General features: G+C 40.7%; 1 protein-coding gene across 1 annotated transcript in view; it reads left to right on the top strand.

Annotated features, from left to right (window-relative positions):
• Positions 1-12232, top strand: part of grk3 (G protein-coupled receptor kinase 3) — a 59944-nt gene extending 47712 nt beyond the window's left edge. Inside the window, exons 19-21 of the mRNA XM_084401143.1 lie at positions 1257-1393; positions 5052-5165; positions 8472-12232. Coding sequence (XP_084257269.1) covers positions 1257-1393; positions 5052-5165; positions 8472-8633 — 413 coding nt within the window. The 3' untranslated portion in view covers positions 8634-12232. The remainder of the gene's footprint in view (positions 1-1256; positions 1394-5051; positions 5166-8471) is intronic.

The following is a 12232-nucleotide window of genomic DNA, read 5'->3' as shown; positions in this document are numbered from 1 at the left end:
GTAATTTATTCCTGTGATCAAAGATGAATTTTCAGCATCATTACTCCACGATCCTTCAGAAATCATTTTAATATGATGATTTGATGCAGAAGAAACATTTCTCATTATTGTCAGTGTTGAAAACAGTTGTGATGGTTAATATTTTTGTGAAAACTGTGATGCAATTTTTTTTTTCTTAATTCCTTGATAAATAGAAACTTCAAAAGAACAGCGTATATTAAAGGAAATATTTTGTAACATTTATAAATGTCTTTTGTCACTTTTGATTAATTTAATGCTGAAAATAAGTATTAATTTCTTTCAAAAAAGTCTTACTTTTTTATTCTATTTTATAAAATAATAAATATAAAAAAAAACTATTCAAATAAAAAACAATCTTTTCATATACACTTTCATATTTGTGTGACTAGTGTTTGTGTCATGGCAATGTACACAGAACAGCTGGTTGCGAAATGCTGTTTGTAAACATCCTGTTTGCTCTTATACAGCAAACTCTCATTTTCTAACTTCTGAGAACTATAGCGGATTGCTTGGGAGTGTTTTCATGAAATTAATGAACAGCCACTCCAGGCGTCACATTGTCTGCAGCACTCGGTCATTTACCCAAGTTTTAAGGGGGTCCAAAAGATTATTTTTGGGTGGAAACTCCAGTTTGCATTAAATCATAAGCCGTTTACGGAATTGACAAGCAGTAATTTCACACAGCGGTGCCGAGAGAAGAAAACGGCCTCTGCTACGGTAGTGCTACATTCTCCAGCATGAATTAAAAGGCCCAGGTGACGTCAGCTAATCATCTTTCACTGGTCCAGTGTCAGTTCCACCAGTGACCTCAAGGACAGGCTTGAACCCTGCGTACTTGTTAGCAGTGCTGGAGCCACGTGCTTCCCTCAAGGGAAAGACACAGCACCCATCACATGACCGTCTGTGTGATGGTCAGAAATAGATCTGAAAGAGCCCATGTAATTTAGCAAACCCTGAATTAATCGCATGCGTCATGACCCCAAGATACAAGAACAGGAGTTGTGAGCTGGAATTCAAATGGCTTAAACCTCAGTGAGAATTCAAAGGAATAGGTGACCCAAAAATATAATCCTGTCATTAATTCACTTTCATGTCTTTCCAAATGTGACTTTCTTCTCCAGAACACACGATTTTTATTAATATGATTGAGAAAATACCAAAATTGAAGTAAATACAGCAAGATGATGTTAAGTGTCCAACATTTGAGCATTATGTAATTGCGAGTATCTGTGCAGACTACGCGCTGGGGAAGGACTGTATTATGCACGGCTACATGCTGAAGCTAGGAAACCCCTTCCTGACACAGTGGCAGCGGCGGTATTTCTACCTATTTCCCAACCGCGTTGAGTGGAGAGGCGAAGGAGAGTCTCGGGTAAGTGTTTTTGTGTGTTTTGTTTGTGTGTTTGAATCTGTATAAGGGGTTATTCGACCATTTTCTGAGAATGAACATTGCCTGTGTGTCCCTGCGCTGTAGGAACATTGGACTAAAACTTTAAAAAAACGTAAATTCAAGGTGAGTCTGGTGCATTTTAGCTGATTCCCCCTCTCCTCTCATTTTTCATCATCTGTTTTAGGCCAGGAATTATCATGATTTTGTTAAATATTCTGAGAAGGAGGGGAGGAGGAATCGCATCACTTCAAAGATTAGCTTATGCCCTGTGTAGTGCTCCATCCTGCTGCGAAATTCCCATAGTGACGCAGGTTCACCTGCAGCCTGGGTGGCTAAGTGGAGCCGTGAAACATTGAGACGCCCACCTCTCTTTTTAATATCCTCTGCTTCTTTCCACCGCTAAACCAATCCCTCAGTCTTTCCCATCCGGAGGAAGCGATTGCGTTTGCGCGCAGGTCTGTGTAATGCAGAAGTAGGTCACTGCAGATTCCCTGGGGCCAGAGAGTTTCTGCCCTGATCTGTAACTAAGATAAAGAAGTGCAGATTTCACCAGTTTCCTGCATTTTTAACTCCCTGAGCTCCCGAATCTTCAATCTGAAGGGTAAATGCACTTCCTGTGGAATATGCTGGAGACGAGATGCATGGAGACGGACATGGAGACTTTTAGAGAGGCAACCTGGATTTAATTCATTCATTCATTCATTTGATTTGATTTTAAGATGCTGTATATTGTGCTTTTTTTCATTAATTTTATGTATGATATTTTAGTTTGCACCCATCCTGTTCCAAATAAAATAGTTCATATTATTATTATTAATTATCAATTTAATATTAAATTCACTGGATTATCCAAAAGTTGCTATTGCAACATGGTAATCTAAATGGTAAATTAAATAAATTTGGTTCATACTGCCCAACCTTATTATAGAGATGTAATATTGGCTATATAGGTTATATTCATATATACTAGGGGTGTAACGATTCATCAACTACATCGATGTATCGATTTATATTCTTATGATCCAACTACATCAATCTGTGCTCGGCAAATTGGTCTTCTGGACGACATATATCGATCTAACATCGTTTTAAAAGGTAATGAATCGATTGTATCGATACTAGGAAATAACGCATTGGATTTAAGCACGTCAGACTTTATAAGGATGTTTTTTTCTTAGCACTTTTAATGATAAAGGCGTTAAACGTTACTCGATTCAGTCTGCCTATCTGTGACGTCGTCGCCATGCGTGACGCGCCAGCAGCAGCGCGAAGACAACAAGCAGCGTAAAGTCTCTCACCTCAGAAAAACGGACTTTCCTGTCCTCTCAGCCGCTATACTGCAGTAGCGCGCACTCTTCAATTGCACGCGCAAATGCGGCGGCGCGTGCTGCAGGCTTATATCGTTTCACTATATATAAAGCACAAAATAAACTACAAGCATGCAACGTCGTTACGTTTTAAATTAGAAAAAAAAACGTGTTGTCCATATTCAGTATCTGCAGTCAGATGATGTTGTCAGGCTATATGTCCGTGTCATTATTCTATCATTATTTTCATAACTTGTAACGAAATAAAGTCTCTCACCTCAGAAAAACGAAATCTCATGTCCTGTGTCATCGTTATACTGTCCTCGTAGCGTGCACTCTTTCAAGAATTTTTGGCTAAAAAGTCACTGAATCGTTTCGGATCGGATTGTTCTAAATGAACCAATATCTTCCTTGAATCATATCGACGACCACGAATCGCGATACGAACCGAATCGTTGTTAAAACGAATCGTTACACCCCTAATATATACATATGACCCATGCTAGCAAAATGAGTCTTGAGCAAAATATTATTTTCACATATGTATGTATGTTGGAATCAAAAAAATAAAAACATTTAAAAAAAAATAATAATAATGAGCTGCACCTGTTTGAAGTCGATTGAGTCAGAAGTAAATTTTGAGAAAAATCTAAGTTTTCTGAAGGTTCCAAAACAAAATCACTTAGCAACCATACCTTAAAATCCCTTGTAATAGCACTAGATTTGGCACAAACCAAGTCATAAATAAATATATATAGGAAAATATATATATATACCCCCCCATGATAACACACTTGTTTGATTAACATTGAGACAGACAGCCCTATATATTAAGACCTACTTTATCGCACGGATCTAATATAAATTTTTCACATCAGATGTTTTCCCCAACATTTAATCAAACGTTAACTTAAGACATAACACATGATGTTTGTGTGAATACTCGCCAAGACAGATATTTTGAAATGGGCTTCTGTAAGTCTGTGTATATCAGGATTGCACGCTGTCTGAGAGTCTGTGCGCACGCTTTGGATGTGTCAGGCAGAGCGAGTAAGATCGTTTTGTTTACATCAGCATGAGTTTGAAAATCACATTTCATTGGTTCAGGCTCATGCCATCTAGTTGGAATGCTTCGCTTTAAAACAATGACAAACTTGTGCTGATGGGAAGCACCAGTCTTCGAGAAGCGAGCAACGGCATAACAGCATTTTCATGGACAAAACAAAAGGTACTCCTCTCAGAAACGTACAAATAAAGATACTTTTAGTTATGTAATTACTGTTTGGAGCATTGGGATTGCTAGACGAGGGTTTAATACATTTTTTGTGAAAACCTCTAATTTGACCAAAATTTACTTTTTTTTTTTTTTTTTTTTACATTGTTTTGCCTGTAGCTCGTAATGAGCCTGTATGCATTCCAACTCATTTTTCCAGCACGGGTCACATATATATATTATCATAACACAATAATCTGTACATTCCTAGGTTTATGCTCTAATACAGTGTTGTTTGAGAAATCATTTTCTATTCTGGCAAATTGATCCATGAACAAAATGTTATTTTATTTGTTGTACTGTGTTTTTGAACTGATATGATAATATTACACTAAATATTTAATTGACTGGATTATATTTAAAAAAAGTAATTACAACATAGTTATTTAATATAAAATAAAATAAAAACTTTTAATTTTAAGCAAAAATAATTATATTGTCTAATTTACTGTTACCATAATATAAAACTTTGGTCATTCTGCCTAACCTTAGTATTGAATTATTTTCTTTTTCCATTATTTAAAAAAGATCACTGCATCACTTGTTTTATGCTGTGATTATAGTGGTGTTTGAAAATCATTTTCTATTCTGACAGCTGGAACGATGATCAAAAGGCGGCTTAGGGGGGGAAAAAAGGTTTCGATTTTCATGTAGAAGCATATTTTAAATCAGGGTCCATAGAAACCAGACTGAATGCGGTTGTCATTTAGTGGAAAAATGTTTGTACAGAAGTGAGATGTCTTCCATTTATCCTTCGGTCTGATGGGAATCAGGTATCCGAGATCAGACGGTTACATGAGACGCTACGTCTGCAGCCTGTTGTACCAACACTGACTCATTGAGTACAAGAACAGCTTGTCACCCTCGTAGTCTGAGACAACCTCTAGAAGTTCTGCTTCAGTGCAAGTGATGCTGATAGATAGCATGTACCTGAAGAATAGAATAAAATCCCACCCATGCGGAGCTAGCGGGTAGCATGGCGTGTTGCTCACAAACTCAGTAGGATAGTCTGTGAGAAGACTCTTAGAGGGATGTGCTAATTAGTCTTTCCTCCCTCCAGCAAAACCTGCTGACCATGGAGCAGATCGTGACTGTGGAGGAGACGCAGATCAAGGACAAAAAGTGTATCCTGCTGAGGATCAAAGGAGGGAAACAGTTTGTCCTGCAGTGCGAGGTAGGACACCTTCATGCTGTTCTCACTGTCTCATTGTGGGTTTTCCTCTCCTTCTTTTGTTCTTGTTTCATCTTGCTTCACTTTTATTGCTACCTATGCATTTGTACTATTTGTAATAGTATTAAATATCAAAATAAATCATACATTTTGTATTTAAATGTCACTTATGAGATGAAATAATGTAATTTATAATAATAATATACAATCAATAATACATTTTACCTAGTGTAATGTTGTGCTGCACGATTAATCATATCGCAATCGCGATGTCAAGCCTACGCGATTATATGACGCAAAATGCGGCGATTTTATAGCCTGGCTGACGTCAGACCTCTTTCTTTTTGAGACGTGGTCTGGGAACCACATGTTCATTTTCTCGTATTTGAGGCGTGGTTTACGAATGCCCAGAGCCGTTTATTGGGCGCTACAAATGTCTATCAAATGCGCCTGTACGTAGCTCATAGCCAATCGTTTCAATTATACCAGATGACGTATGTAGAGCGACAGATATTCAACGAAGAAGACGACGATGGGTCAGATATTTGTGTGTAGGCCTACACCAGAGTCCTGCACGGGTCCGATTTTGTAAATCCGCACCCGCCCGTACCCGCAGTGCTTAAAACAGCACCCGACTCGTTTTCCCACCAGCAGCACTAATTAAAATCTGCACCCGACCCGCTTAAAATAGAACCGACACCCGACCCGCACCCGAAATAAAATCAGTTTAGACTATCACATTATAGACACACTTACAAAAATGTTTATTGCCAGGTCATACAGAAGTTATTACAATTAACACAAGGACAACTTCAGCCGAAGCTGTCAAAAGGCCGATACATGAAGAACATGGCTAACGTGACCACAAAACTGAGTAGCCTTATAACATTTTACCAATCGAACAGACGCGGCTACAACACTATATGCCACACAATTTCGTCTAGCTACATCTGACCATTTTGGGTTCAAACACGCCCTGCACACCACACATACTTAACAGTGTTAAATATGAAAAATACCGTTCGATAGAACTGCTTTGTTACCACAGTTTCTGCGTGCTTCCTCGGGGATGAAGTTCCACATTTGCGGCTATCCAACACGAAAATGTTTGCAGCAAAGCCTTTCACAATATTTTCTTCAGATAACTCCAAATTTCTCCCACACACTGGACTTGATTTCTGATGACGTATTGTCGACAACTTTACAATCTCCACTAGCTATTATTTTCTTCAACTCCTCAGCATCCATCTCGACGACTGCAAGCAGATCGCACGCGCGGTTATGTCGTCATCGTCTTGCTGCTCCCTCCCCGTTCTGTGATTGGTTCCCTAGCTGAGGCGAAAATCTGGTCCATGGGATCCAGGCTGCCTAGCAGTGTGAATAAAATCGCGCCGCGCTCAAGGCAGCATGGGGAAACCCAGGCTAGCGATTTTATATTAAATAAACAAATTAGCGCTGTTAACGCAAATAACGCAGCATCCGTTAAGGTAACTTACTATACGGTTATCCGGACCACACGTGACCACAACCGCTCTTGGTTGGTCGTAACCCCAGTGACGGGTAGGTTTAATTTTTGGCATCCTTTGGCTAGTGTTACATGATCCCGCTCTTATTCGTGCAAATGCTTTTAATTAAACCATTCATGCGCGATAAAACAAAAAAGAACGCGCTGTCAGTGAATGTCCTGACTGACTGTGACACACAGAAAGACGCGCGCTGATATCGTGCGTGCGCACAAAACAGCATGCCAGAATACAGTTCTCTTTCGAGCTTGAACGAACAATAACACACACAATTATGCCAAGATGTCTTTTTGTCGAGTATCTTCATAACATAAGAGTAGTCTTATGATGAACGTGAAGAGTTGTGACTCGTGAGAGAATGAGGCGCGTGTGAGATCCGCGTCTCTGACAGCAGCGGCTGGTCTTAAAGGGACAGTACACAGTAGCCACTAATTATATCTGTCGCTAAAGTTAATCAAAGAACAAAGGGAACAGAGAAAAACACTCACTCCTCTTGAATGAATGAATGAGGCATTTATATAGCACTTTCATATGTACTACTGTACACCCAAAGCGCTTTACAATCATATCAGGGAATCTCTCCTCAACCACCACCAGTGTGTAGCATCCACTTGAATGATGCGACGGCAGCCACAGTACAACGGCGCCAGTGCGCTCACCACACACCAGCTATAGGTGGAGAGGAGAGAGAGTGATAGAGCCAATTCAATGGAAGGGGATTATTAGGAGGCCATGATTGGTAAGGGCCAATGGGTGGAATGTGGCCAGGACACCGGGGTTACACCCCTACTCTTTACGAGAAGTGCCATGGGATTTTTAATGACCACAGAGAGTCAGGACCTCGGTTTAACGTCTCATCCGAAGGACGGAAAGAACTTTTTTCTTTTGGCAGTTTATCACTAATCTGCGTGTGCATTTATTTTCCTTGAGAACCAAGCAAGTTGACTCATGAAACCATTTGTTTGCTATATCGCAATCGCAATATTGACCTCAATTATCGCAATATGACATTTTCCCCAAATCGTGCAGCCCTAGTGTAATGTGTGGCTGTTATATTATGGCCTTGTTTTTCTTAAAGAGAAGAGAACTGGTTTCAGTCACAAAAATAGGACTGAAAACGTAAAGCACTGACTGTTTTTTATATATGATATTAAATTAAAATATTTAATTGGATGTTGGACTGGATTATCCCCCCAATAAATAGCTATTGCAGCATGATAATTTAATATTAAAACAAAACAGACATTTTTTCAATGATTTTCTTTTAGTAAAAACAGTTATATTGTCTGATATACTGTTGCCATAATATTAAGCCTCGGTCATAATGCCCAACCTTTGTTTCTTTCTTCCCCTTTTGCTCTTATATCGTCCTCTGTGGGCTTCTTATATGTGAAAATATTAAATTATCCAGGAAAAAAAAGCACAGTCTCTGTTGGCTTCCGTATGTGCTGCTATGAACTTTTGTTCTAGGCCACGTTCCTTATCTCTTGAAGTTTTTGAGTTTGCTTTCTGCCGAGAATATTTTTTCCCATCAGCGCAGGAGCAACATCGGAAGTGCATGTCCACACAGTTGCAGACCTTGCCGAAATTAAACCACATAAGAGGCTGATTTAAAATGCTATTTTCAGGCCGCTCGTGCAATACAAATAGCTTTCACGTTAATGAGCCTTCAGACATTTGCATGCCAACGATACTCTAGGCACGAAACAATACAAAGCACACCAAAATATTGGTGCATTTTTTTTATTAGAACAATTTATTTATAATGTTCTTTCTCTTCTCACAGAGTGACCCAGAGTTCGTACAGTGGAAGAAAGAACTCACCGAAGCATTCACCGAGGCCCAGAAGCTGCTGCGTCGTGCCCCCAAAGTCATCGGCAAGGGGCGAACTAACGTGGTGGAACTGTCCAAACCTCCGCTCACTCACCGCAACAGCAACGGCCTGTGAGCCGCCCACCTCCCGCCACCCTTGTCCACTGCTCCTCTCCATCCTTTTCATCAACACACACATGCACACGCTCTCACACTCTCTCCCAGCAAAACGCTTGTCCAGCACCATCAGGCTTCCCAACCGGCACAGTGAGCCGCCACATGGTCCATCTTGGAAGGTTCTGCTGGGCTGCTGTTCCACAACTGTCCGTCAATCAAATGCACATACACATACACATATACACATACACATACACACATACACACATACACACACACAGTTGGCGTCACTCCAGGATAATGCTCAAGAACAATCAGCGATGTCAATGCTGCATCTGGGACCTTGTTTTGACCAGTGGTGCAGGCTGGGATACTGTGCCTCTGTTGTGAGCACGCCACTCTAGTTTCTTCTGTGAACCCCACATTCTCCATGCACACGCTGGCATGCTCGTATACAGGCAAAGATAAAGGCCTCTGCTGTAAGGGTCCCAAAAACCCAACCAATGTTCACTTGGAGCTTCTTTCCCAAGTGGCAGTGTGCTAGAGCCGGACAGTATCAGTGCTTCTGCTGTGGGAGCCGGTGGATCCTTTTTGCCAAGGGAAACTAGAGCCATTCGGTCTGAGAGAGCTAATCAGATGGAAACGATCTCAATAGACGATGGCTTGAACAATATTACTCCCATTGTCTTTTCATGTCCTTTGTGGAAACGCCAAGGCCACCTCACTGACTGTGCAGTTCTTGAAGCGTATGCTTTGCACCACTTTCTGTCAACATTGTGGGTGCTTGGCATGCATGCAGTTTCATACTAAATTGACTCTGATTTGTGGACTGTTGTGGCACCCGACCCCTGTCCTGTACTTGTAAAGTACAAAAGTCTTCTACACTTCCGTAATACTCGCTGTCGGATTGAACAAGTGTAACAGCATGAGTTGCGAGTGTTGTGCACATCCAAGTTGTGCTCTTAGAGGACAACGAACTGTGTAAAAATTAGGGAGCTTTTTTTTTTTTTTTTGGTGCTCAGCCCTTGTAAACACCAAATTCAGTTGGGTTGCTGCGTGCCCGTTCACGTGCATTAAATGCGTGTACTTGTGTGTGTACACGATGCAAAATGTAGGTGTTGTTGCTTTAAAGGATATGCCCATGTTGTCACCTGGAAGAATTGTTTTCTTTCACCTTGAATGTATTTTTTGTTTCTCTTTTCGTCTTTTTTTGTTTGTTTGTTTTTCCGATGGTGGAGTGATTTTACGCTGCTTGACACAATGGGAAGGAATGTGGCGGGATGTTTACGAGGACACGCCCCCTTCTTGAACCCAACCCCCCCCTCCCCCTTGAACTCGCAGAAGTGCAAAAAGTGCCAATGAAATAAATGTTGACTAGAGACACCCGAGAATTCCTCGAGTCCAGGCCGCGTCACCTCGATCTCCCTGTGAACGGCTCCGAGAACAGTGTTGGAACCTGAACGCACAGGAATAAACTGAACTGCAGACCTCCAGTCGCTCGAACAGCTTCGGCGTGCGTAGACGCCAGTGGACGGTTGACGATGCATGATGTCTCGGTTAGAGGGACCACTTAGGAAGAAAGCAGCAGCAGCATCCCTGGAGTCTTTTATCCGACTGTATATACGAATCCTTTCTCTGTGCATCTACAGTATAATCTTCTTGACAATGTTTGCATATATGGCGAATCTCTGTCTCTGCCTGTCTGTGTTTGTCCCTATGTCTCAGCTTGGGGGCGGGCGGGGTGGGCGGGTTCACATCTGTCAATCTGCGACGCGCGCAAACCGCTCAGGCTGAGAGAACTGTGCGTTCGCGCCTCTTTTAGGACCATCGGTGTAAAAGAGCGGAGAGTTGGATGACTTATCTCATAATGAGGTGCGAAGAGGTCTTCTGTCTGTCTTTGTGTTTAGTTATGCCTGCGCTTCTGAGAGTGAGACGCGCAAAGCGGCATCACCATTATCCATTTACGGGCAGACACACTGTTATTCAGAACGAAGGTAGTCCGCTCGCACTCACAGGTTGTTCGGTAAGGTGGGCTGCTTGGATCGTGGAAGGAGAGACGACTTAAAACCATTTGTTGTGAGGCTTGATTTGAATATAGTTTAAATTTTTATATTGTTTTGAATGTGACGCAAATGCAGATTTCTATAGATGACATATTTTTTTGAGCATGTTACGTGCATTTATTTTTGGTCTATTTTTCTTTCTTTTCTTTTTTTTTTGGTTTGAATGGAAAAACAAGCACAGCTTAACAGGCATGAGATGATTTTAAAGAAGTGTTTTCTTCATGTATATTCAGGTTCTTTTTTTTCCATGCAGTAATTTTCTTTTTCTATGACTCCTGTCTGTGCATTTCGAGTGATTTGCATGCGACGCCCTGCAAAAATTGCAGGGTTTTGGGGGAGTCGACCAGTTTTTTGTAGCCTTTGAGTGTCTGGGAGGTGCCATCCTGAGGATGTTTTAGTGCCCTTCAAGGGTTATATTTTCAAACCAAAATGGCTTGTTTTGAAATATTATCTCTGCACTTTTCCATCACGCTTCACGAGCTGATGAAAAAATAAATGTGCCAAACGACTGTAGGAAAATGTCCTTGAACCAATGATAAAGCTCATGCGACGCTCGCTGTTTATTTTCGAAACTAAAATTGGTACGTTTTAACAGGCAAGTGTCGACGAGTTTGAGAAAGGGTACAAAAAATGTGACCAAATTCAGGTGACGTGGAACAAGTGTGCCGCGGGGCGAACGATCCTACGCCTCAAAGCTACTGACCGGCGGCGACCGGTACCGTGTTTTGAAACTGCTAGCCCGTTTCTCAAGAAGGGTGGCACCTCCGCCAGTCCTAAATATCCATGTTTTATTCAGGGGTTTTATATTTTATTTTAACGGTAGCTTTTCATTCACTTCGTCAGTGTTTGCTTCATTCAAGTGCTTGTGTGTCTGTTCCGTAGCGGTGAATTTGTCTGTGGGCGAACGCAGGTTTTGAAACGGAAGAGGGCGATTAAATAGGAATAAAAAAATAAAAAATAAAAACAAACTAACAAAAATCTAAGTATATATGTGTATATGAAATGAAAACAAATGAGCTTAGGTTTATTTAAAAGATTTTACGACGTAGACACAAATTGACTCGGGAAGGGATCGGGTTTGATGTGAGTTCAACTATTTGTGGTGAAGAATCAGCTCAGATCTTGCACATAAAAGTTTAGATATTGTACCTACAAGTTACAGATTTATTATTTTTGTTTGTTTAATACAGGACTCTCTTGCTCTCTTTCATATTTATTGTCTGGTCGGGGAGCTAGTCCCTCTGTGCGTGGGTTTACCTAGGGCACGGAGCTGTCGAGTATCCGGGTTTACAGTCAACCGAAACTCTTTTTCATGTGTCACAAACAAACGCAAATACTACTGTCTGGGGTTATTACCATTTAAGGTTATGATGATAATGATGATGATGACGATGATGATTATAATAATAATTATTGATAATATTATTCAATGAATGATAATTGTTATTAAAAAAAAAATCTTTTGTTTTTTGTTTTGTTTTTCAGAACAGCTAGGAACATGTGTGTTGGACTGCTTATAAAAACAGTTCAGAAATAAAAGCCCCTTTTTCGTGTT

Source organism: Rutilus rutilus, assembly GCF_951802725.1.
Source record: "Rutilus rutilus genome assembly, chromosome: 25".
Classification (NCBI taxonomy): domain Eukaryota; kingdom Metazoa; phylum Chordata; class Actinopteri; order Cypriniformes; family Leuciscidae; genus Rutilus; species Rutilus rutilus.
The sequence above is the reverse complement of the archived record's forward strand: the minus strand, read 5'-3'. Positions and strand labels throughout refer to the sequence as shown.